Source organism: Cinclus cinclus, chromosome 9 (assembly GCF_963662255.1).
Source record: "Cinclus cinclus chromosome 9, bCinCin1.1, whole genome shotgun sequence".
Lineage (NCBI taxonomy): Eukaryota > Metazoa > Chordata > Aves > Passeriformes > Cinclidae > Cinclus > Cinclus cinclus.
The window spans coordinates 10,234,781-10,259,776 of record NC_085054.1 but is presented as its reverse complement, the minus strand read 5'-3'; the positions used below and the strand labels follow the sequence as shown (position 1 = coordinate 10,259,776).

Below are 24,996 nucleotides of genomic sequence, written 5' to 3'. Positions count from 1 at the left end.
GCATTAGGGTAACCTACTGCAGTTTAAAAAATAATTTGTCAGTATTTCATTTCTTTCTGTACTGTCTTCCTGCCCTTTACCCTGTCCGGCATCAAATCCCATTTGGATCATGTGTTGGGTCTTTTCATGTGTAGATGTTTCATGGTTGGTTCTTTGTTTTGGTTGTCCCACACTTGAGGAAATGAAGCAACATATCAGCTCTGTATTTTAGAGGGTGGCAGAGGGAAGTACAAAATCTGTAGTGTCAGGAGTGACAAAAGATGCTTGGGATTGACTGTTCATTTGTACCCAGTGCAAGAAATAAAAAAGCAAAACCAAAACTGGCCAGCAGTGAGTTCAAAATGAAATGGGATGGTTATCTTCATGGAATCTGAATTTACACTGGAGACCTCTGCCACAGACTGTGAAAAGTTTTCACAGGCTCAATGATCTACAAGTGCAGCTTGGGGAGGAAAGGTCAGCTCTTTAGGGACTGCTACATGCAAAGATGCCTTTTTTGGTCTAAAAAGTGCCTAAGCCACAACTTTCTAGAAGCTGGGAGAATATTTTTGTCTTCATTGACCTTTAGCAGTGGGCTACAGTTTTGGAGACTGAATTGTACCATTGACACAGACTTGTGTGTCTTGATTTTAGTGCAAAAAGGATGAGAGTGATACCTTCAGAGTTGTATTGTCCATACCTTCTACAGCCTTGGTGATGCTAGTGGAGGGCAGCTGAGAGAAGGCATTATGTGTGAGAGGTGGGGGGACTGGAGTCCATCTCCCCTTCCGTTCCTTCTCCCTCTCCCTGATCTGTGCTTGGAAATTTACAGAGTGACTAAACTTTATTTTTAGAGATTACAAAGAATGAAAGCATTAGACAGCTGGCTGCAAAAATATTTATTTTTGACCTTTGTCTACATTTGTGCAGGGCTTGTTGCTATTCTGGAGCATGTAGTTCTGTAGTTCCCCCTGACTTCAGTCTTAGAGTTTAAGGAGAAACTGAAATGCTTATAACTTTATGCATACATATATATTTTTTTTAATTCTTCCATATTTGGAAAACAGGACTACTTCTGTTTGTAATGTGCTGGCCTTATTTCTTTCCCATTTCTGTAGTAACATTGACTAGAGAAGCAATTGGAGCACTGCTGATAGAGGCTGGGCTGGGGTGGTCCCATATTGGTGGCCAGACACCCCCTGCATAAGTCAATCCCAATATGAACTAAACTGGAGAAAGGATTGAATAGATGTTCCAACACTGTGGGGCACAAAGGTTTAGCAGAGTGTGGGATCAGGGTCTGGAATTGCAGAATTAATCAATGGGGTCTGGTGTGCAGGTTGTGATGGGAGCTAGCAGGTATGCAAAGGTAGCTCATGCCAGATGTTACTGGTCATGATTTTTGTTATTGGATCAAAACCTTTAGGAAATGGGAGTATTTTTAACTTTGCATGGTGAGGAAATGTCTTTTAGATGTGCATGTTCAGTCGAAAGGCAGGACAATATAAATGTGAGAAATCCACTGCAAAGATGAAACAGTTTTACAGTGATTGAAAGAAAGATATGGGTCAGTCATATCAGTTGTGTTTCTAAAGAATAATTCTGTTAGGACAAAGCATTTCCTAATACTACTCTTGGATGATAAGGATAATTTGTTTAGTTTACTTAAAATTATGTGGTTTTGCTTTGTATTAACCAGTAAGTCCAAAAGCTGAAATACAGACACCAAATCTGGTTTTTTACACAGCTGCTTTTTACCCCATATAGTGTTTAGTTTGTATAATTTAATGTGAGGTATGGAATGATGATGCTGGTGTGGGAATAACAGCTAGTGCATCTCTATGAGAAGAAAGAAGAAACATGGAAAAGCATTGAACATCTCAGATGAAAGGCAGGTGCATATGTGTGTTTTTCTGAAGTCAGTTCAGCGGGGTTTGGAATAGGTCCCCCTGGAAGGGTTGGCTCTGTGCTGTCCCTCACACTACCCTCTGAGACACTGCTTGGGATGCTCTGTGGGAGAAGGCTCTTACTGACAGAGTTGTGTGCTTGGCTTTTTGCTTGGGCAGACAGGTTCTTTCCTTTGAAAAGGTTCCATTGTGGGAGTTCTGACCCATTTCTCAGCACATCCAAAAAATTTCAGTTAAGTTAACTTTCCTGTGTACATACATTTTGGATGAGATTTCCTCCATTATGACCCCTGCCTGTGCTTCAGACACTGTGTAATATTGGCTCTTCTGTAACGTAAGGTGTTGTGAAACATAAAGCCAAAACCACTGCTGGGAGAGGTATACTGAAGTGACAACCCTGTTTATGTACTGGATTTGTTCTAGTACTATTAAGATTTTTCTGGGTTTTGCGGGGGGGGGGGGGGGGGGTTGTTAGTTTTGTCTTAATTATTGCTTATACAAGTAACTTCTGAGTAAAGTAGGTTAGCTATACCAAAATAATAAATTCAGTAATTGTTTTAGAGTGTTGTGGCAGTAAAGCGGTTGAGCATCTGCTCAGAAAAAAGCCTCTTCTGCTTTTACTCATCCTTAGAGTGAACTTGGATTGTTTCTGTTTAAAACCAGCAAGCGATGTCCAACAAGTTAGACAATTGAAATCATAAATCCCTGGAATAATCTGTATTTATTGAGCATAAAGTAGATGAGCTAGGAAAATTTGCTCTGCATCACTCTTTAAAAATAGGAGCCAGACTCTTTAAAACAGATTTGTGTACATCTTTAGCACAGAGAGGAATTTTTGCTGGTTTAACTACCTTCCCTGATACTTGTAAGTATCCTGATAGGAGACCATGAGATTTTATGGACACATTTAATTGACAGGGAATAGTTTGCTTGTTTGTTTTTTGGAGCTTTTCAGAGCTCACAGCTGGCTGGTGTTAGCAACATGAACAGATTTATCCAAGCACCAGTTGAACTATGCCAGTGTCTTGAGAGTTTTTATCTGTTTCACAGAGATACTGTATGTATGTAATCAGAGCCTACCACTTAACTAGAGTTTGTTATCATGGAATGGTTGCAGTGAGAAGGGACCTCTGGTTTTCCTCTAGGTATGCTTGGGATGACTCAGAGATGTGCTGCACCTTAACATTCACCACAGGTTTTTCTAATTCCTCTACATAGATGCATCCTCAGCACAGGAAGACGAGACTCAACTCTCATTGTGCATTGACAAGTAGTTAACTCAAATGTTTTTGTGGACATGAAAGGCTAAAAAAAACCCCTGCATATTCTCAGGCTACATGGGGACTTCATAGCCAAGGTCCTGCCCATTTGCTTCATGGTATTTTTAATCTGTTAGCAAAGGTCATGTAGGAGCAGTCTCCAGAGTGATTTTGTGCAGATCCGTTGCACCATGCTGAGGTATCTTCTCTGAAAATAGATTGTTAATTAGGGGTGGATGGTATGTAAGAAGAGGCCATTAGTCATATCTGTTGGTCCATAATGTGACCTACTTTTAATAAATATGAATGACAAAGGGGACTGATTTAAGCTGTGATTAACCAAGATTTTTTAGGAAAGTGTGAAATATGTTCTGGCTTAGCTTTTCTTACCTGCACTAATGAAAATTTCTGAGTGCGCTTCTGTATAAAAGTTGGCCACAAAATAAAGTTACTCAAATGACGGAAGAAACTTTCTGTGCTTAAAGTACTGAAAGAAAAAAAAAAGGTTCACTAATTTGTGGGATAAAATGTACCTAAATGAAAAAAAAAAAATCTAAACTTACTTTGCTAGCTATTGCTGGGTTTGAGACCTGATAAGACTCTTGCAGATCCTCCCCTCTGATGGTCACTTATTTTAGATATGCCAGATTTAAGTGCAGAAGTGTAAAACACCTATTTTCTTTCTTCTCTGTCAACCACCCTTGTTTTGATTCTGCTTCTGTTGAATGGGTAATCTTACCCTTTTTCAAAAATAATTGGTTAATGTTTATCACTTACCTAACACTGTCAATTATTTTAAGACCAGTGTTTCTTAAATTGGTGGTTTAGAAGAAGCCATTATTTTCATTCCATACATTAATAAGAGTGTGAATTACATGAATCTAATATTCACTAGCTTAATTTTAGTTTGTTTGTTTGGCTTTTCTGGGTTTTTTGGCCCTCTTTAGAAAGACTTGTTAATTCTCGCAGGTCTTTAAGGCTGTTTAAAAAATCCTGAACCTGTAATTCCTTTTTACCTACTATGGGTTCTTGGCAGTTTAGGTATCTTCAGAGAAGCTGTCAGACATGAATTTGCTGAAGTGCAGCTACTCTGGTCAGCTCGGAAATGGCAGATGACCTGCTGGTGTGAAAACACTACATTCATGTCCTACCAGAGGGCCCTACAGGCACACTCCCAGTGCCCTGGATGACTAAAGAGTTCTGTATGTATGTCTGGCCAGATTCAGGGCAAAGACTACATGTTACAAGTAGGGCTGTTTGATTTATAGCAAGAAAAATAAAAAGATAATTTTACTTTTCTTCTCATCCATCATGTGATACTTTAAAAATCTCATTTATTTAACACAGACTTTGCAATTGCGAATGCACATCATCCTCCAAGGATTCTGAGGGGTAACATTTCAAATTAATTCTGACAGGCATGGGGGTTTTTTTTCTGACAGCATTGGTGGTCAGGTGAGATCGTTGTCTCCCTCATTAAGTAATTGTGCAAGCTTGGGGAAACCCATAATGGTACTTAATTAAATTGACACATTTTTGGTGAAAATGGTATTTCTTTTTATACCCTGGCGAAGGTGGGGGATCACTTTGCAAAGGGTTTTCGACCCATTTCTAGAGAAAAGCTGATCTTGTAAGGTTGGGCTGGGGTAGGATGCCTTGCTGTTGTGAGTGAGTTGAGAAGGACAGGATGGAGAGCAGGGGGCAGTGCCTGCCTTGGGGGTCGGGGTGCTCAGAGGTGGCCCCTGGGCACGCTGGGCTGGGTGTGGGGCTGCAGAAGCTCTGTGCTTTCCCTTGGGTGCTCTGCAGCGACCCCACCTCGCACGAGCTGCCTCACTGGGGGCTTCTTGGGTTGGGCTGGGTTGGTTTTTAAATGTGGCTTCTGACTGTGAATGAGGAACCTGCCTTTAAAAAGGTTCTTGAATTCTGATTTTAATTCCCTTGTTTACGTTAGTCTTTCTAGATCCAGAGTAGATGGGGCTATGCTCAGCTAAAATGTGTTTGTGCTTGAATTTCTGCGTAACTGAATACCAGCTTCCAATTCAGCTGTACTGAAATCCATTGAAAAAGAGATATTAGTGTGGTGTTTGTTCAGATTTCTGTGCTTTAAAGAGAAAATCTGGAAATATACTCAATCCCACTCTCCTTACTCTTTCACAATAGTTACTCCCTCTTAATTGCAGTGCCTTATACAATAAATAGTCCCATGGGTTTCACTAAGACTCTTTAGAGAATTGAATACCGCAGTGTTAGCAGAAATAGAAAAAATTAACAGTGCTTTTAAGAAGTGCAGCATTTGGCAAAATGCTCCTAGTTTGTACATGTATCAAACATTAGTTTTGTTTTTTTGCTTATGCACCAATGGAAATTATTACAGAAGAGTATCCTGTTAATGATGTTTTTTATGACACCTGTGAAATTTGTGACCCTATTAAATGAACTCTAAACTACTTTGAACTCTAGTTTTGTAGCCTTGAAAACAATTTTTATACTCTAAAGTATAGCTTGATTTGGTTAAGTTTTTGTATGAAAAACAAAAAAAATCTCCCATTTTACAAGTTCCACCAAAAGTAATTACATGGACAAAGCTTGGCTGATGCGTACTTGAATTATTGGTCAAACCTGCTCAGTATTGCAGGTGTATAAAATGTTTCAGTTAAAACTGCTTTCTTTTGAGTGTCCCAGTAGGACCTTCATGGGTATTTTGTAGCTTTCTCTGTCCCTTCCTCACTGACATAGCTGGCCAAGATGATCCTGTGTCTTGCAGCTGTGTACTGTGGACAAGCTCTAAGTCATGTGCCCATTCCTCCAATGCATGTGAAAAACATAAGCAACAAAGGCAGAAAAGCTCATGTTTGTGTTTAGAAAATGTGTTTTGTTTTAGCTAATGGGTATGACATCTATATTATATTAACATCTATATTACAATTTTAAGGTAAGAATAAACAAACCCTGGTTTGTGCTTTGTCCTGGATTTATCTAGGTTATTCATTAACCTGACATGTAATTTTAAGAATGTCATTTAAGCAAACCCAGCTGGTTTGCTTAGATTTAAATGAAGATCAACTCAGCATGAAACTTGCTGGAATTACTTCTTGTTGAATTTTTTTATCTACTTTTTTTTCTTTTAAATTAGCAGATTTAGGGAACTGCTTTTCTATTGGAGGTATATCATGGCTATCACATTCCTTCACTCAGGAGAAGGAGAAAGCAAAACAAAAGCTGAAAGACACGTTTTTTTAAACAATCAAAATACAAACAAAACAACAGCAAAAACCCCAAGCAAACAAACAAAACCCTCCACACAACCAAACAAAAGCTCCCCCCACACCTTCCAAATAAACAAAGAAACCTCCCAGATCATGTCTTATTTCAGAGGAGACTGACTTAAAAAGTGCACAGAAAATACATCTGAAACAATTTTTTGTTTTTCTGCTTATTTAATGACTGTTTCTTGATCTTGCTGTTGATAATGGAGGCTGAGCTTGGATTCTTCTGTGAATGCAGAAAGCTGCTACATTTGTCTTCTGTTTCTTTGGTTTGCTTTACTCTGCCTACAGCCTTCCCCTGCCCCTCTACTTTTAAATGTTTCCTTTTATGACTTTGTAAAATTAGCTTTAACACTGATTGACATCGCCTTTATTGTCTCTTTAAGGATTGACTCTTGTCTGGCTCTATGGCTTACTCAGGAAATTGTTTTTATTGTCTTTAAATTGTCTTTAATAATGACGACTTGAATTTCTAGCTGTTTTTTCAGTTATTTGATACAAAACAAGGACATAGATGCTAATATGTGAGCCCTGTTGTTACATGATGAGGTGTTTTCGAATTCCTTATTAAAGTAAATTTCTGAAATCAAATTCCATTGGCTTCTTCAGCTATCTTTCTGGTTATCAGCTAGCAGCAATGACTAGCCCTGGTTTGGTTATGTCTGTATTGAATTTAAGAATATGGTTCTCACTTCTTTTATCAGCTTGTACTTTAACTAACATACAAGTTTCCAATATGTCTCTATTAAACTGTATTTACATCTAACATATGCAGAGCTTACATGCTTCTCTTTCATGAGCCGAAGACTGGATTTCCTTCTTGAGCTTAGTAGTGGAACTGGATTCTTCAAAGCTCTTAACTCTAAGGCAGGGAATTTACACCTGATGCAGTGCCTTTAATTTGGTTGATGCTATAGAGCATCAAGGAGTTTTTTCTTTTGTAACATGCCAGGAACAAATAGTAAGATCACTGATACATTGCATTGCTTTTGAATATTTGTCTTCCCATTCTCAGTCACCAACATTATTTCAGGCTATAGTTGCCTTTCATATGGCAATAGTGTCAATGTATCAATAATTCTTCTCCAGGAAAACAGGGTGGTCTGGCATCACCTGTCTTTCTTTATCCAATACTATTGCTGTAACCACTATAACATTGCCTAGGACTTCATTCCCTTTAATCACCTGTGCTGTCTTAAACATGGCACTCATAAGAGTGTTCAAAATGGGCTTGGGTATGGGTAGGAATTCCAGGATTTTTTTATAGCTTGTGGTCATTCAGGCAGATAAATGTGGACCTCCTTGTACCAGGTGTTGTTTTGGTCCTTGCTGGCAAATGAAGTTTTGGGAAACAGAAGCCTTTTAAGTGACATCACGAGTTACATAGTTCAAAGTTGGCACAAGTTCACAGTATTCAGATATGAATGTGATTCCTATTCCCAGAATTTTTAGCTTTCATGGGAATATCCAACTTAGACTCATAGTTACAAATAATTTAACTTTTCATGAGTGGTGGTCTTTGAGTATATGTAATTTAAACTGCAATTAAACTCTAAAATATCTTAGAGAATTTATGGATTGGTGTTAGGATTTTGGACAGCCTCATACTTGAGCAGAAGAGTATTGCTTGTGTCTCTCTAACATGTAAATTTTATGCTTTAGAAAACTGTATTGTCTGAACAGCTTAAGTGCTTGCTGCCTTTGAGGATTCTGAAATTCCATTGTGCCAAACGGGTCCTGAGGCAGCAGCTGCTTTGGAAACTGATTTTTAAAAGGGCTGTGTTTGCAGGATAATAATATATGCTCCTGATCTCTACAAGCTGCCCTGCTCTTTTCTTTAGTTGGTGCTTCTCTAGGAGGCATTCGTCTCATGCTTTTGTTCTCATCTTTTTCTTCACAACATGAAAGAAAATCCTGTTTTGTGTGTTAGGCAGAGTTCCTTTCATCCTTCAAAGTGATGTTCCTTTACTTTGCAATGTAATTGCCTATATAGACCTTGCTTTTGAGCTGTAAAACTAAGCATTGTTTTTGTTGGCAGACTTATAATGTTTGCCCATTTGCCACATGCCATTTATTGATAACAGTAATGAAGTAAATAACAGAAGAATTTCACCTGTTTTCTTCTCTCATTTTTTTGTTTCTTACAGGTTCATTGCTAAACCATGTGCCTTAGGCCTTAAAGTTCAAGCCAATGGACCACAGAAAGCTCAACCTAATGCTATCCTGGAAAAGGTTTTCACAGCTATTACAAAGGTAGTGTGTCTAACTAAAATACCTTATGAAGTGGGATATGGCACTGTAAACTATGTCTGAACAAAGCAAAACTAACAGATAAATGCAGTGCTGTATTTTTACACCTCAAATCAGAAATTCAAATATTGGGGATGTAATTAGTATGCCAGCTTGTGCAGTTGTGTGTCTCTTTGTCATGTCTCTTGTAAGCTTTCAATCAAAAAAAAAAAATTGTCACAGAAACACTTTGTAGATGCCATATGGCCACCTAGGTTTTTTTGCTTCTTATCTGTTTTTGCTTCTTATCTGTTTTGTATCAATTTTTGCAAAATGGTTGGGGTTTTTAGAAAAAAAAAGGGCTCATTGTAAGCCAGTTATATTGATATTCAGTTTTCCATGAAACTTCAAACTACTCCTTCTAGGGAAAGGCCTTTCTTGCTGGTGTCCCAGCTAAAGAAGAAAACATAGAAAAATGGGAGAAACTAACTGAATAATGTTTTATTTACAGTTTGCATACCTTTTTTGTTCAAGATTTTCCCCCACAACTTAATTATGTGTCTCTACATCTCTCACCATATGACATCTCAACCTGTTTGTTGTTCTGTCCATGCTTTTCATGCATCCCAGTTTTTATTGCAGGAGCTTTCCAATCCCACCTTGGCTCCAGGCTGCAGCTGGACACCAATGTAGACTTCAGAGAGTATTAAAGTGATATAGGGGAAAATTTGGTTCAGTGTCACAGACAGTGAGATATGCTGTGGATCTGTCTTGCTTGTGTGTCCTACACTACCCAGACATCACCATGGCACTTGCTGTGACTTTTGTCCTATTTTTAAGGAGGGAATTGCATGTGCCTTGTTTCTGAAAGCTGCAGGATATACTCTCACACACTCAGCTGAAGGAAAAATGGTTAGGTTTTGTTTGTTATGGGGTTGTTTATTTGTTTTCAATATTTCCTCATAGAATCTGGTAATCTTACACAGGGCCTGAAATACCTGTGAGTGTGAAGAGCTCCAGACAAAAGTATCTGCTTTCCTGCAGGAATCTGGTAGCTGCTTTCAGTGAAACTGTCCAATTTACCTACCTGCCTTTTTAGAATCCTATACAGCAGTTCTCTCTAGTCAAACTCCCAAGAGCTGCATCAATCATTTCATTTTTCTAAGGTTACAGAAATTGCTTTTCTTAACCTTCCATTGAAAAACTAGTAGATACTTTGGTTAACTGAAAAAATTTATTGAGCTGGATGGCAAATGCTTCAACCTTCTCATCTCACCCTTTAATTTCCCTCTCTTCCCTGTGTTTTCTTGGAGGCTGATAAACAAAACTTCCGCCTAAAAAGAAGTTTTGCTGGTTTCTATCTTGTGACAATTAAAAACTTAAAGCTCATTGTTGTATTTCATTCAATATATATAACTGGCTTGCAGAAATAAAGCTAAAGTTCCAGAAAACAGATTGTCCATTTTTCTGTTTATTTAAAAAACCATGTGAACAGAAGAAATATGTTAGCAGTACATATGCTTTACTGGGCATGTAGAATTGCTGTATGATTGGAGATTCATCCTGTACTGCTCTTCAGATTAAGAACAGACTCATTTTCTTTTACCTCACCTCTGTACTGGTTTGCAGCCACCCTAATGGTATGAGACTTCTACATTTTCTGCTTTGGACAATATTTGTGTGTATTTAGTTTCACAGAAAACAATCCTCTCTCCCTGTTGTCAAGGTGATTTTCCTTTTGAAGTTGTCACTTTGTTTAACGACCTGTTTTTTTTAACATTATTGTGCACAAACATGGGATTTATCTTCTTTATGTGTCAGTCAAACCATCTTTCTTAGTGCAACAGTCAATAGGACAAAGATCCTGATGTAGGAGAGTGGAACAGGTATTAGTATGTGGCAGGCAGTGGGGTGTTTTTAAGAACCACTGCTTCAGAAATGCATGGCATTTTATGGCTGCTGAGCTGCACTTCCAAGTTTCAAGCAAGTTTCAATCTCATTGTCCCTTTAAAGTTTTTATTAGTAATGGACCTGCATGTCATATTACAGCATCTGTCCTTCTAGATTAATAATTATCATTGTAAATGTATTCTGATGGAAATCTGCCAGTAGAGATTTCTGTGAACATATTTCTGTGTATCCATGTGTCTGACAGCCTTGGTAAGAAGGCAAGAGTCAATTACAGTGGTTCTGAATTTAAAGTGTTAATGCAGTTGAGCAAGAAGGTAATTTTTTTGCTTCTCTGTTTTGTAGCATCCAGATGAGAAGAGGCTGGAAGGCCTCTCCAAGCAGCTGGACTGGGATGTGCGCAGCATTCAACGTTGGTTTCGACAAAGACGCAACCAGGAAAAACCCAGCACCCTTAGGAAGTTCTGTGAGAGCATGTAAGGATGCATGTTCTCTTCTTGAGTCTTGTTGAGCCTGTTCTCATCAGTTTTCCCTTTTGTTTTTCAGGTATAAAATTACAAAATTATACAAATTGGTAAAAATAAACTAATGAGAAAAATTATCTTCATTATCATGAAGGGGTCAGATTGTACTTTTCAGGTATTTTCAATGCTTTCAGAAGCTTTCAGAAATCATGTTGTTGTGGTTCTATGCTATCAGGGCACCAGCCTGATCCTTTAAGACAAACCATGTGGTGTTACTGTGCTGTCCTTACAGCACTACTTTTAGCCATACAATCTGATGGAGATCTGAGATGGAGGAGTAAAGATGAAAGGCAGTTGGGTAGTTAAATAAAAAGTAGACAAGAGCTAAATTGTCTAAAGATGATTGCCCTCTATTAAACGGAAACACTTAAGTGTCAGAATGGTTAAGTCCTTTGTTTGGTATTTACAGCTAAAATCCTCCTTCCTTAATGTTTAACAAATTGCTGTATTAGCCTTATAGCTAGCATATTTGGGTGGTATATTTTGCATCCTCTGTAACTCAGCTGAAAGACCTCGCTCTCTTGCATTGGTGCCAGCATGTTTGGGTAAACCTTCAGGTAGAAAAATTTAAGCATACCATGAAATACTGGCATGGATAGGATGGTAATGGGTGCTGAATTTGCTCCTTTGTGGCATACATTATCAAAATAGGATGCAAATGGCAGCTATGAATGCAGACTAGAAGGTAAGGTCAAGCTGTTGTAAAGTGCTGACGGAATATAGTGTCAGCTTTATTTAGAGGGAGCCATTGGTATTTCTGCAATATGTGTACTTAATAGTAATGATAAAACTTGTCCAAAAAGAAGCAAGATGACATAAATAATAGGTGCATACTTCAGGTTCTGTCTGTTCATGGTTTGCAAGAGACACAGTGCCTGTCCATTTCTACATGCATGTAGTGCTGTGGGAATGTGGTGTTATCCAACTAATTGTGTGCCTTGCCCTAGAGCATTTCCAGTGGTGGACTGTGTGCATCTTGGACAAAGATGTTAGCACATAGACTACCACTGGGAACCCCTTCAGGTTGGGTGTTAAAGTGTTGTTTAATTAAATCTGTCCACCAGAGCACTAAGCGAGGTACTTCAGAGGGTTTTGATTAAAGAAATCCTTTGGTATGAGGTCTGTAGCCTTTTCATAGCTATTGAGTTAATGGGGTGGTTTTCAGATATTGTGACTGTGTGTGGTAGTTGCTTTGAAGCTCTGAGCTACCTAAAGTGTGTTCCCATGACAGTCATGGGGAGGGGAGCACTCAAGTCTCCAGTAATTCAGGTGCAAGTGGAGAGTTTCAACAGAATGAAATGCACCCTTATGTAATAAGCAAGAACAGAGCAAGCAAAATGACAGTGATCTCTGCCTACACCTTCATACTGCTGAGCTGTTGTCTTCCCTCCAGAGAAGGCTTCAGTTTTGCTGGCGACAGCTCTGATTGACTGTGGCTTGGGAAAAAAAGTGAAAGAACCCACAGCAAATGTGGAGCTGCTTAGAAAGAACTGTAACTCTTTTTACATGGAGATTATTCAATTTACTGATAGACAAAGCATTCCTTGGGCCCAGAGTGGCTTTTCCATGATGAATGGGAAGAGGAGCTGTGCCAGAAGAGCTGTAGGGCCATTTTTGACTGCTTTATCTTTCTTGCAAATGAATAGTGTGGGCACTATCTAAGGTAGAGTAGCTTCAATGTGACAAAAGCTGAGAGTGAAATTTGATGATAAACACACTTGCCTGAGATGAATGCCGCCAAAGATCCAGCCCCAAGCACGCCATGCCAGTAACTTCATTACTAGGTTCTTATTGTCACAGATTTTTCACTTTCTCTAACCCTTCCCTTGTTTTCAAGCAATTACGATTCTAGTCACAGAGTGCAGAGAAACTCAAAAATCTATACTGTTTTTTGAGGGAGGGGGAGGCACTTGTGGTTTTGGGGGTTTTTTGTCTTCATTTTGTGTGGTATTTTGTTGTTTTGTGGGTTTGTTTGGTTTGGTTTTGTTCTGTAATTTTTTGTTTTCCTTTTTTGTTTGGTTTTTTTTGTTTTGGTTTGCTTTTTTTTTGTTTGTTTGTTTGTTTGTTTGTGGAGGGGTTTTTTGTTGGTTTTGTTCTTTTTTTCCAAATAGAATAATTCCTTTTCTGCCAGTCTTTGTCAGATATTCAGGCCATGGGCAGATGATGATTGTATGAAGAAAAAAGGCAGTAATAAAATCTCCTTTTTATAGATACTGTTTGTGTCACAGCATTATAGTGAAAATAAATTACTCTTTGAGGAACTTTAACCGGTATTCATGCCATGGAGTTATGTCTGTCAGTCTGAAAGAGAAGGCATAATTTGATTATTGGAGCCATAGAGACCTTAATGGTGAGACTTCAGTGGTATTACATACCTGCTTAAGCTTTCAGATGTTATGGTAATAAGCATTTATATGAAACATGAAATAGATAATTTCACTAGGTGGTGATTAATGTACATAATCACCAGGTGATGATTAATGATCCAGTCAGAAAGTAATAAATGCAGCACTGAGTATTATTTTACTAGCAAGTCAATCCTTGTATCCCAAGGATTTGGTGATTCTGGCATGAAACCTGGAGTTAAAGTCACAGTTATAGTCACTAGGAAAAGTATGCAGATTGCAAAGCTCAGGCACTTACCCTGCTACATTAGCTGCATAGAGGATAATCTGACCATAGCTTTTCTTTCTTTTTTGTGGATTTACACCTTTTATGCTCCTTTCTTCAACTTGAATGATCCAAGATGTATAAAGGAGGAAACAAAGCGGTCAACTGAGTGTGCAAAATGGACTTCTCTACTTCCATGTATTTCTGTTGGGGATTTTTAATTCTTTTCTCTATGTCCCTATGGCACAGTCTAACATCAAGAATATTACTTTACTTGCTGCCAGACATAATACAGGATCCAAGAATCTCTTTGTTCATCTTTGATGTGTCAGAAAGCCAATGCAGTAGTGATTCCCAAACCACTTCCAGTGTCTTCCCAGTTTCAATGTGTTGTTTCTGTTCATACTACCAGTGTGTAGGCATTTCTGGTTTTCTCAAAGACTTAGTATAGAAAGAGACAGCACTCTGTTCTCCCCCTTGTTGTCCAGAGCAAAGGTAAAGAACCTGTGATGCTATGAATTGTTAGCCTGGGATTTTGGAATGTCATCAGACCGATGACTTGTCTGTCCTACAGCTATGTTCATTTAAGCAAGCTGTTTATTAGATACATTTATATGGTTTCTAAGGAGTGCCTGGAAGAAACATATGGCCAAGAGAGATGTTTTGAGTTTATGCAACATTCTGCATGTGAAAACATGGAGATGTACAGACTGAAGAGCCAAAGATCTATTCCCCCCGCCCCCCCCCTTTATTCTTTGGAAGAAGCTTGGATACTAAAGTGTCTTTAAGTAGAGTGTCTTTTAGTTTTGATGTAGCAGAGAGAAGAGCCTCTGTCTTGTATCCTAGCTAGACATTATTTTTCCTAAGGAATTGAAATTTGGTTTATGCATGTTGCTTTGGAGGAAGCTTTTATCTAACTATGACTGTATATATATATATATATATATATATATATATTATATATATATATATATATATATGTGTGTGTGCATGCACATGTATCTACATAGATATAGAGAAGTACAGACTGGGGGTTTTTTTGCTTGTTATGCACATTTGTGTGAAAATTTTATGGGCTGTTTGCAACTTCTTGGGCATACTGTTTTTGCCAACTAGCAGAGTAGTTCTCTCCTACAAAGTTGTACTGGGAAAATAACTGTGCAAGGGAAAGAAATGAAGACAGCTGTTTGGTTGTTGAAATTCTGAACCGTGCTGATACAGATCTTAACAAAATGCATGAAAGAATTAATCAGTCTGTGCTTTGTGTTGAGCAGTAAAGCACCAGAAAATAAAGAGGCTTTTAGCTCTGAATTTTTAATACCATCAGGCTCTTGTAAACCAGCTTCTAACGCACTTCTGTTCTGGGCAAAAAAATGTGGTAGATGGTACTTTGGGTCCATTTAATTCTGATTTGTCAGCTGCTCCAGTGCTACATGGAATGAAGGACTAACCAGTGTTTCATGACCAGAAAAGCGATGGGGAGATGGATCTGAGAAGTCACACTATATTCTCTGTGGCAAGTGTGATAGTTACTCTTCAGTGGCCACAGGATTGGACTATCTCCCTTGTTTTCCTTTGGTGTTTTCCATGGAACAGGAATTGCTGTTACTTGGGCAACCAGATATTTGGTATTGTGTTGATAAGTGGACTCTGACATGAAGGGCAAGTAGGGAGTGGGAGCTCAAGTGTTGGCAGAGTCAGATTTGTGAGGCAGCTTGATGGAGGACATAGGTGTTCAATGAAATGTGAAGGGAGTTAGAGTCTGTGAAATTGTTCCAGAACAGGGAAGATGAGACTTTTCTGAGTGCAAGAGGTCTTTATTATAGCTTCAGGTGGTAGGGGAGTTGAGAAAGGAGACTCTTAATTGCTAGCAAGTGGTAGCTGAAGTACAGAGTAACAAAGATGGTCTAGCAATTGTTGTCTATAGCAAGCATGTAAAATACTACTGTTCAACAATAGTACTGTAAGAGTTGCATTTAGACTCTGGAGTTTATGCATTGAAGGACCTATTGCTCCCTTAAGAGAATTATGTCTAGTAACATCACTGAAGAGAGATGTGCTTGAATGCAAGGCCTCTATAGAAGGTAAAAATGAATGAGGCATTTATACTGAGACTCATATCAGGGAAACTAGAGCAATACAAAAAGGCCTGGAGTCATGTTTGACTATGTAAAAAGCAAAACAGAAATCCTGACCTGTTTTACATCAGGGTGAAATATTACTCCACAAGTGTAGCACTCCGTAGTTCCACACGTTACTGATTCTTGTCTGCTACTCTCTAAGCCATAAATGAAGTCAGTGCAGAAAAGTATTGATTGAGCCTTTTAGTTTGTGTAAATATATATTTTTGCATGATGTCAGCACTGGTTCACTGATGGCCTCCCTGCTCCAAGAGAAAGTGAGTAAGACAGTACTGGTTGCCTTGAGTTACGTAGTAATTTGTAGCTTGAGTCCCAGGACACACAAATAAGTCAATGGCTGGCAAGCTGTCCTAGTTTTAAAGTCGTGAGAGCACAGTGCAGCCAATGTTAGCAATTTTGATTCTTCTCTGACACTTATTCTTTTTTATAAAACAATAGTGAATATCTTCCATGTACCTCCTCTCCAACACACAGCTTGCCCAGCACTCACACTTCTAATGCAGACTCTGGGCAGTCAAGCCCAGCTGCTACAGTGTGGTTTGGTTTGCTGTGCGTTTATGCCTTCAGCTTTGCCTCTCAGAGCATCTGTATTAGGCACACTTGCACAGGCTGGCTCAAGCTGTGGTTCAGCAGCACAGGCTACCAGTGTAGATCCAATAAGCAGTAAAGGCCACTTCCCTGAGCTCTGCATCCTTGCCCTCTGATTTGCCTGCCAGGCAGCTGGCCATCCAGCTGTTTTGTAGGGTAACCCGCCATCCTCTCTGGGCTTAAAGGTTACTCTGCATGCAAACATAGGGTCCTCATCACTCAGATTTTCCTGTTGTGGGTCATAAGCTTGCTGGAGTTGTGGAGAGTGTGTGTGCAGTCAAGTAACAGAAGGGAAACCAGGGAAGCATGAGCAGTGCTTGCATCCATGGTGAAAGCTCAGGTTTTGATGTGATGGAAGAGAGAAGCGGGGGAAGCAGCTTCAGCCACCTGGCCCCTCCTGATGTGAGAGGGTGGGAGGATATTGTGTGGTGGAGCAGGGCATGTTGTGCCATGTGGTCCTCTGAGTGGATCTCTTCCTCCTGCCAGCTCTACTACAAGGGCTTAGATTAACACAGGCTGAGTGAATGAATGCTTTTCTACTGAACAGCCATACCTGTGGCTCTGTTTATACCCTTTATCTCATTCTTCCTATCATTTTTAAATTTGGAATAGAAAATACTGGGTCTGGGTCTGCTCTTGTTGCTCCCCTATCCTGCTGCATAAAAAAGTTGAACCATCTGGAGAAGGAGAAGATGGATGTAGACTTCTTGCAACTTCATAGTATGTTGCTCAAAAGGCTCCAGTTAGCTCAGGGCTCATATGAAACAGACCCCAGCATTGGGCAAGGCTGGCAGTTTCCCTCATGATTCCTCTCCTACTGTGTCTGCCATACCCACATATGAACCTGGTCTGTGATCACCATTTTTTCTTTTTGAGTTTGGCCTCAGGACTTCTCACTGCCCAAAGATGGTATTAGGGGGAAATTACAACATTGGTTGTGTCAGGAGCTGCCAGCCCTCTTTCCCTGCTGTCCTGCTGGAGCAGACAGGCAAAGATGTCCGTGCCGTGTCCTCATAATATGCTCACTATATTTTTAGACTTTAGTGCTTTAAGCGCTTATTATTTTGCATCTTATGAAATTCCCTCTTCCCTCAAACTGGATTACTTAAAACTCTGAATTCCCTGCCCTTACTGTCTTCTGTGACACAGTTCTTAACAGTTAATAAATTTAAATTAACTTGTGCTCATCCTACAAAGACACCATCACTTAACATTATCATTGTACATTAAGCAAGGTTATAATTAACTAGGTTTCCATTCTCTTGTGGGTAGGTGCTCACCATTATATTATTATTTTATATTATGGAAATTAAATAATTCCTTCCTAAGTTCTAGTTAATGTGAACACAAATCCAAAGTTGTAGTTACAATATAACAATTTAAGACAACTAAAAGAAAACTGAAAAGACTGAAGTAGCTCCTGCTTTCTTGTGTTCTGTGCACCTTAAATTGTTTAGTTCTTCATTGTGGAAGAGACAAGCTGCTGTCCTCAGTCAGCCTCAGCTTTAAATGAAATTGGCAAACACTAGAGACAAGTGGCTTGAAACACTGAAGAGTTAAGTATAAGGGTTCAGCATCTGCTTTAGAAGGCTAAAAACCACCCTGGGGCACACATAATGCTACAGGAAAGTAACATTCAGCATGGGAACAAAAGAAACCAGGTAATGCAAGTTGGTCTAAGAAGGTGGCTAGCTGTCACAAAGGTGCCTTATGCATACATATATATTGTCTATCATGGCTAGAACAACATTGATAGGTGAAATTCCAATGCAGACTGAAGTTTTCGTTCCTCTAGGACTGTAAGAGAGTGGGACAGTGAGCAGCTGTTGTGTCTGAAAATAAGTGACTTGTGAGATCATTAGTGACAATGGAGAGTAGAGAGAGTAGAGCCTGTTAGGAAGGCTTTTGAGTTGGTTTCTCTCTCCAAGGCTCATCAGCTGTTTGCATTGAACATCACTGATGAGAAAACAGATCTGCTGATCAGTCCACAAGGGACAGTGCATGTGGTTTTTCTGTGTGTGCTGCCCATGAGCTTTCCAGATAGTATCTCTTTGCAGGACAGGATTTGGCAATGATCATAGATCTCTGAGGTCTTACCAGTACTTAATTTTATGTAGCCCTCAAAGTACTCAGAAGAGAACAATTGCATAACCATTAAACAGAAATTGTAACCTAGAATGAGTTACCGAAACACCTTTTGTATTATGCATATTTTCTGACTGAATTATGTAAACACACTTTATTATTTATAAAACTGCATCACTTCAAAATTTAGTACTGTATTTTCTTTCCTCTTTTCTGCACTACTAAATTTTGCTCTGAAGACTTTCAGAGCTGCATTTTGAGCATACAGATTTAGGACAGGATTGGTCTCAAGTGGCACTGCAATACTAAATATTAAATAACTGATTCAAACTGCAACCAAGAGGAAAATCAGACAACAGTCAAGTCTTAATCCAGAAGATTGAAGGGGAAAGCAATACAGTGTTCTCAAGTTATAATACCTGCTATTTTGCACATCTTAGTGAGTTGTGACTAACTGCCTTCTTCCTCATATAACATCTGCTTAACCACAGTGCAGGAACTATTTACCATCTGCATGGTCCAGACTGACTCAACAGCAATACCATGCCAAAAAAGGCAAGAAGATTTTATTCATTCATTTATTTACCTGTGTATTATTTTTAATTAACATATTTAATATCTGCTTGCACCTGTCAGGCTTTGTGAAAATGCAGCAAATTATCATTACAGAATTCTGGAGAGGCAGGAAATTGCAACAGTGAAGCTACTTCCATCAACCATACAGTCATCCTTGCAGCTTTGTATGAGAACTAGGTACCAGGATTGAAGATAAGTAAAGATTTAGTGGAGTGTACTGTTTGAGCTGTTATTTATTGGATGGATTGGGCATTATTTTTCAGAGCTCCATCTTACATATTTACATTATTTATTGCCTAAAAATAGTGTATTTAAGGGAATTTTTTTGTTGGTTTGAGGGAGAAGGGTTGCTGTTTCTTGTGTTTAGTTTTGGTTTTAACTTAAAGTTGGAGTATAGTAGATCAGTAGACAATGTCACAAATGTTGAAAAGTTGATCCAGAATTTCAGAGTCCACTGTTTTTTTAGGATCATCCTCTAAATATTTGTCTTTAGAGGTAGTCATCTAGGAGGAATGCATACCTCTGGCTATGTCAGAAGCAACATTAATTGGATTAAGTCCTCTTGAGTGAATCAGAAAGTTGAAGGCTGTCGTACCGTATTTGGGGAGCAGAAAAATGCAATTTGAGGATAAAACATAGACTGCTTTAAGTCACAGTGAGCATGTGTGGAACTTAGCAATGCTTCCCATTTAAAAGAAATATTGAATACTGTTTAAAGTCAACCTCAGAAATGCTCCTTTGAGCACTCTCACAGTGAGTGTACTTTTCACAGCCAAAGGAAACCATTGCAGCAAAAAGGAGTTTTCAGTCCCAGGTCATGATTCCATAGCCCAGCTATATTTTTGTGCTGTCCATTCAGATTGTGGGGATTAAAATGGAGAACAAGATATTTAATGGTAGTTCAAGCCTTCTCATCTCCAAAACCAAGACCTGCAGCTGTGGAGTTTGCATGAGGTTCAGTTTGACTTCGAGCCCAAAGCCTGAGCCCAGAGGTCTGTCAACCACTGCCAGAAGCTGAGCAGTGGATAATGGAGAACAGCAAATCTGACATTTTACTAAAGTGTATTTCCATTGAAAACTTCAGGCATCTGGGGTTTCTCTGCAAATAGTTTTCAGAGCCAGAGAGGTTTCTTCAACTGCAGGCAATGTGGTGAGCCTATGACTAGTTGCTAAATATGATGAGGTTTTTTTAATGTTAACTGTTCTGAAGTGTGGCATTCTTACATTGCTGTTTGTTGTCCTGACTGTAGCAAACAAATGGCAAAGGCATCTCTGTAAATAACAGCTACAATTCTGGAAGCATAATGGCTTTTATATTTTTACGATTTTGCATTTACGATGTTTGATGTTTTTTGTCAGCCATTGGATAGCTGTGGATCCTTGCACACCATTGCTGAGCAGCAGACACTGGTTTGGCATCAGAGCCATAAGCACTGTGCACTGCAAGGGGCTTGCTGCAAAGTTCTGCAGGAGTGCCAGTGTTCACAGCCTGGCCACTCAGTCTCCCTGCAAAAGAAGTGGGAAAAAGGGAAAACTGCAGGTGCAGAGAGGCCTTGTGCCTCTTCACCCTTGCCTTAGGGAGAAGTATCCATCTTTCCTAGAAGAGCACCCATACTGAGCTCACTCAGCTGGATGGCAGGTCTATGGGGAGGATGGCATCTTCCTGACAGAGCATGAACCCCATGTGGTGAGCTCTGCAAAAAGTATGGAGTAGGGGTGTGCTTTGCTTGAGCACTGCTTCAACTTTTTTTTTTTTTAAACCTGAAGTTTAATTTCACATTTCAGAGCAAAAACTCAGAGGAAAATTTGAAGGACAAAATTGAAGGAAACCTGACAAGACATGCATGAAATCAGTGAAGTGCTTGCTCAAGTGGCCACTTATATAGTTTTTGCTGAATTGAGCATACTGTGGGGTATATCAGGTTATTTGGTGGATGCTCTCCAACTTTTGCATCTTTTTAAGATGTTCTGTGTTGTGCTGAAGCATCTTTAAAATTTCATTTGCAGTTCAAAGTTAAAAGGGTTGAGAGGTTAGGAAACTTGACTGTGCTCTGGATTGGGAATACAATCAAATGTAGAACAAGAGCAGTCAGATCTGCTGCTATACCTTTGTGGGACTCTACAGCATTCATTTTAAAACTACATTAGAAAAGAATTTATTTTTCTCTTACTTTTTTTGCTGCAGTGTGTCACATTTATGTTTGAAGCACTGGCCTGGTAAGCAGCTGCACAACCTGAAGGATTTGACAAAGGTCCTTATGTAAACCATTTGATCTTCTTTATTCAGAGTTTGAGTAGACCAGGTGCAAGCCTGGTTCAGTTTGGAATTCTTTTAGTGGAGGACAAAAGTGCACCTCATAAACCGTATTGCAAGCTGACAGATGAGGTCTTTCAGAGCACTTTGTCTTGAGTGCTTTCATCCAGGTTTGCTGGAATTAAACTAACTTAAGTCTTTCAAGCAGGGCACTTTGTGTGTATATAGGTAATTCAAATTTTGTCTCTGTACAACTGACCAAAGGAATGTTTGAAGTCTGAAGGACAGAGTAAATTCTCAAAACAGAGAAGCTTCAGTTGTTTTCATCTTTCAGTTAAGCATGAATTGATGTGTGCTTCACCTTATGGTCTCCTTTGTATGTCTTTAATAGGGCAGAGAATCTTTGCTCTGTTTGGAGTTTTTGTTTACTGGAGTTTGACCAGACCAGAAGTTTGTAGAGTAGTTTTTGTGCTGCTTGTTCAGCAGGAATGAATTTTTTTTTTCCTCTCTCTCTAAGAAGTTAGCACTTTGATCAGCTTGGTCTATCACTCAATTCTTGCCTTGCTTCATCTTCTGGTGCTAAATCCAAGTCCACTTGTTTGGCAAATGAGGGAAGAAAAACATATCATATCCTTGTACATCACCTTTGTAGCAGTTGAATGGCTGAAACAAGGTGATTGTTTTCAGCAGGCCCAAATAATACCCGGTGGCTCTTGGCTCTGAAGGTTTTCTGAAGCTCCAGAAACTCTCCTCCAGGGCAATCCATGGCTGTAGTAGTGTCAGTGCTTTGGGAGGTGGGTGGAGAGTTAGATGGGGATACCAGTGTTTCTTAAATTGCCTCTTTTGGGAAAGGGTCTTTCTATTTTTTGAGGGGTGGTAGCTGCAGGAAACTGCAACCAGCCTTTTCCAAATGTCCATGCTGACTGGAAAATGCCTGATTCCCACCAGCTAAAACTCAGGTATTAACTTATTTCAAATAACGTCAGACTGCCTTTGAACTTCTCTGTGGAATATTGCATCTCCAACAGCAGGCTAGGAAAGCCCTTAAGCATGCTCTGATTTTTTTTTTTTTTGAGAAATGTAAAAGGTGATAAAACTCTTTGCAATGAATTTATTATCGCTCCTCACACTTAGGAGTGAAAGAAGGGCATTGGAAGTACTCATCAGTGAACAGGTTAGGCAGGGTTTTCCTCCTAATATTAATATTTTCAGTGACAGCCTTCAAACTTTCACTAGATGATATATGTAACCTTCAAATAAAATGGCAAGTTAACTGGCTGTAGGACTGGCTTAATGAGAAACTTTCCACCCAAATAAATCCTTCCTTCAAAATGCTGTCCTTGCTGTTTCTTTCATGTGTATGATCTGAAGGTTTCTGCCAGCACAACTAACATTTTGCCTCCAAGTACTCTATTTTCACAGTATCTTGAAAGTGCCAGCACAAAAATGGTGTGCCATGTTAATACAGCGACCAAACCCTTGAAGGGTTTGCTATTTCTATCATATCAGTTTAATTTCTGCCATGCTATGGAGACTAAAATATAAAATGGAGTTTCTGTTCAGCTGAAGTATCACACACAAATCTCATTGATGTTCTTACACTCTCCTCAAATTGCCAGTGTTATTTATGTATCACACAACTGTCTTTCTAAATACTTGAAAAAGTAGCTTTGAAGAGAAAGGTTTGGATTAACCTTGTTTTACACAGGAACATTTTCCGTTTTGTAACCATTCCAGTAATGTTTGAAAGCACTCCAGGGCCAATTAACTGGAAGCTAATAGTTTTGCCAGTGGAGAGAAAATTGTAAGAGCTGTAAAATATGTTATTGAGAATGATTCACATTGAGCATTGCTTCACGCTAAGGTAGCTAAATCTCATCCTGCTATAAATGTTACAAATATTACTTCTCTGGTGTTTATATTAAGCATGTGTGTGTAGTCAGTCCAACCCTTGGGGGGAAAATACCCAACAGGAATTCCCCTAAGAATTTATACTGCACAACATTATGATTTTATTTATTTAGACTTCCAGTAGCTCATTCATAAGTGAGTTACTGTGTCTGTCTTCTTTTCTTGAAGACTGAGAAAGATAGAGGAGAGGATGATTTTGTATTAAATCTCCGGGTGGTTTCTCTTATTTTCCATGGCATCCTGTTCTTAGCTTCTACTTTACCTCTATCTGAAAAGAAAATCCAGAAGCTCAGCAATAATTCTCAGTGCATTTGGGAAAATGTAGATAATTTTTATCATGGGATGCATGGGAAGTGGATGTAAATTATGGATATATATCTGTATCCTGCATATCTGTCTGATGCAAATGCACTCTCCAAAACCAAGTGTGAAGTGCTGGAATCTGCCAAGTGAATTTTCAGCTCATTGTGAATGATGCTTTTCTTTACTAAAGAGTCTATTTGACATGTAGTACTCCCAAGTCACCTACTGAAGTCTTAATAAACTTCTTATTATCTCTTTCCTGGTGTCTAATAAGAGAAGCATTTTCCTGCAACAGATGGATAAATTGTCCTCTTTCCTCCACTGTCCTGCAAACTTTTAAAAACTTAATTATTCTTGGAAGTGTGTGAGGATTTTTCCCCCTGTTAGATAAAGCTAGCAAGTATTTTCAGAGAGATAATGAGAGGCTAGGAAAAGAAGGCAAATGAGCACAGTGCTTGATAATAAAAGTTGTAAAATCCAGACCAAAATTTCACTTCAACTTCGGTTAATGTAACCAGGGTATGGTGGTTTGGTGGTGAAATAAGAAATCATGTGTTGAACTGTAAAATATGTAAACCTGGTATCCTAGAGTTAATCTCTTGTACCTTTTGCAGGTGGAGATTTACATTTTACCTTTATATATTTACCTATGGAGTACGGTTCCTGAAAAAGGTAGGCACTTATATTATTATGCTTTCATAACATACCACAGACTTGAAGTCTTGTGCAGGTATAATATAAAGCACAGGCATAAAGTCTATGTTCATGAGGATTGAAAATTTAAATTTAATATGCATTCATAAAGCGCTTTGCTACTAGTATTGGTAAGGAATATAAGTTCTTACCAATATTTCATGGAGTTTTAAATGAAAAACAGGCATAGAAACACTAGTTCACTTGATTCCTTTTCATTATAGGCATTAAGATGGCAGTAAGGCTTACCAAAGTATTAATCTCAATTTCTCCAACATCGTTGTTTAAATGCCTCTGACAGAGGTTACTTTTTACTAACAAACAAAATGCATAAGCGTTTTGGGAAAAAAGCAAACCTTTTTCTTCCTATTCTTTGTCTAATGTACTGTGGCAGGAACTTTCTGTGGAGTTTCTCATCAATGCATGTTTCAGGTGATCTAAAAAGAGAAGGGTAGGACTGACACAGGTCTGTTAACCCTGCAATAGAGAGTAATTTGGATTTGTGGTGCAAACTGGTTTTACAGTGTGACTAGTTCTCATAGCTTGTGTGCAAGTTGGGCCGTATTTCTGTAATTTTAGGAGGTGAAATTAGGGGAATGTGTGCACTCAGTGTGTTCACATAATCCCTGTTTTGGTCAAAAATTTGATGCAAGAAAATGTATCCTTAATGTCTCTGGTGCTTTGTGAGTAAAAGAGGTTGTACTTATCTTTTTTATGTCTGTCGTTCTTGAGTCTGTCCCAGGTGCAAGGCAACTTGGTGTGA

The 24,996-nt window shown here is 38.9% G+C and overlaps 1 protein-coding gene across 2 annotated transcripts in view; it reads left to right on the top strand.

Annotated features, from left to right (window-relative positions):
• The window catches only part of CERS6 (ceramide synthase 6), a 94,682-nt gene that overhangs the window by 26,082 nt on the left and 43,604 nt on the right, over positions 1 to 24,996 (top strand). For both annotated transcript variants that reach the window (XM_062498068.1, XM_062498069.1), the window contains exons 2-4: positions 8,559 to 8,664; positions 10,894 to 11,024; positions 24,155 to 24,212. In XM_062498068.1, the coding sequence (XP_062354052.1) occupies positions 8,559 to 8,664; positions 10,894 to 11,024; positions 24,155 to 24,212 (295 nt within the window). The remainder of the gene's footprint in view (positions 1 to 8,558; positions 8,665 to 10,893; positions 11,025 to 24,154; positions 24,213 to 24,996) is intronic.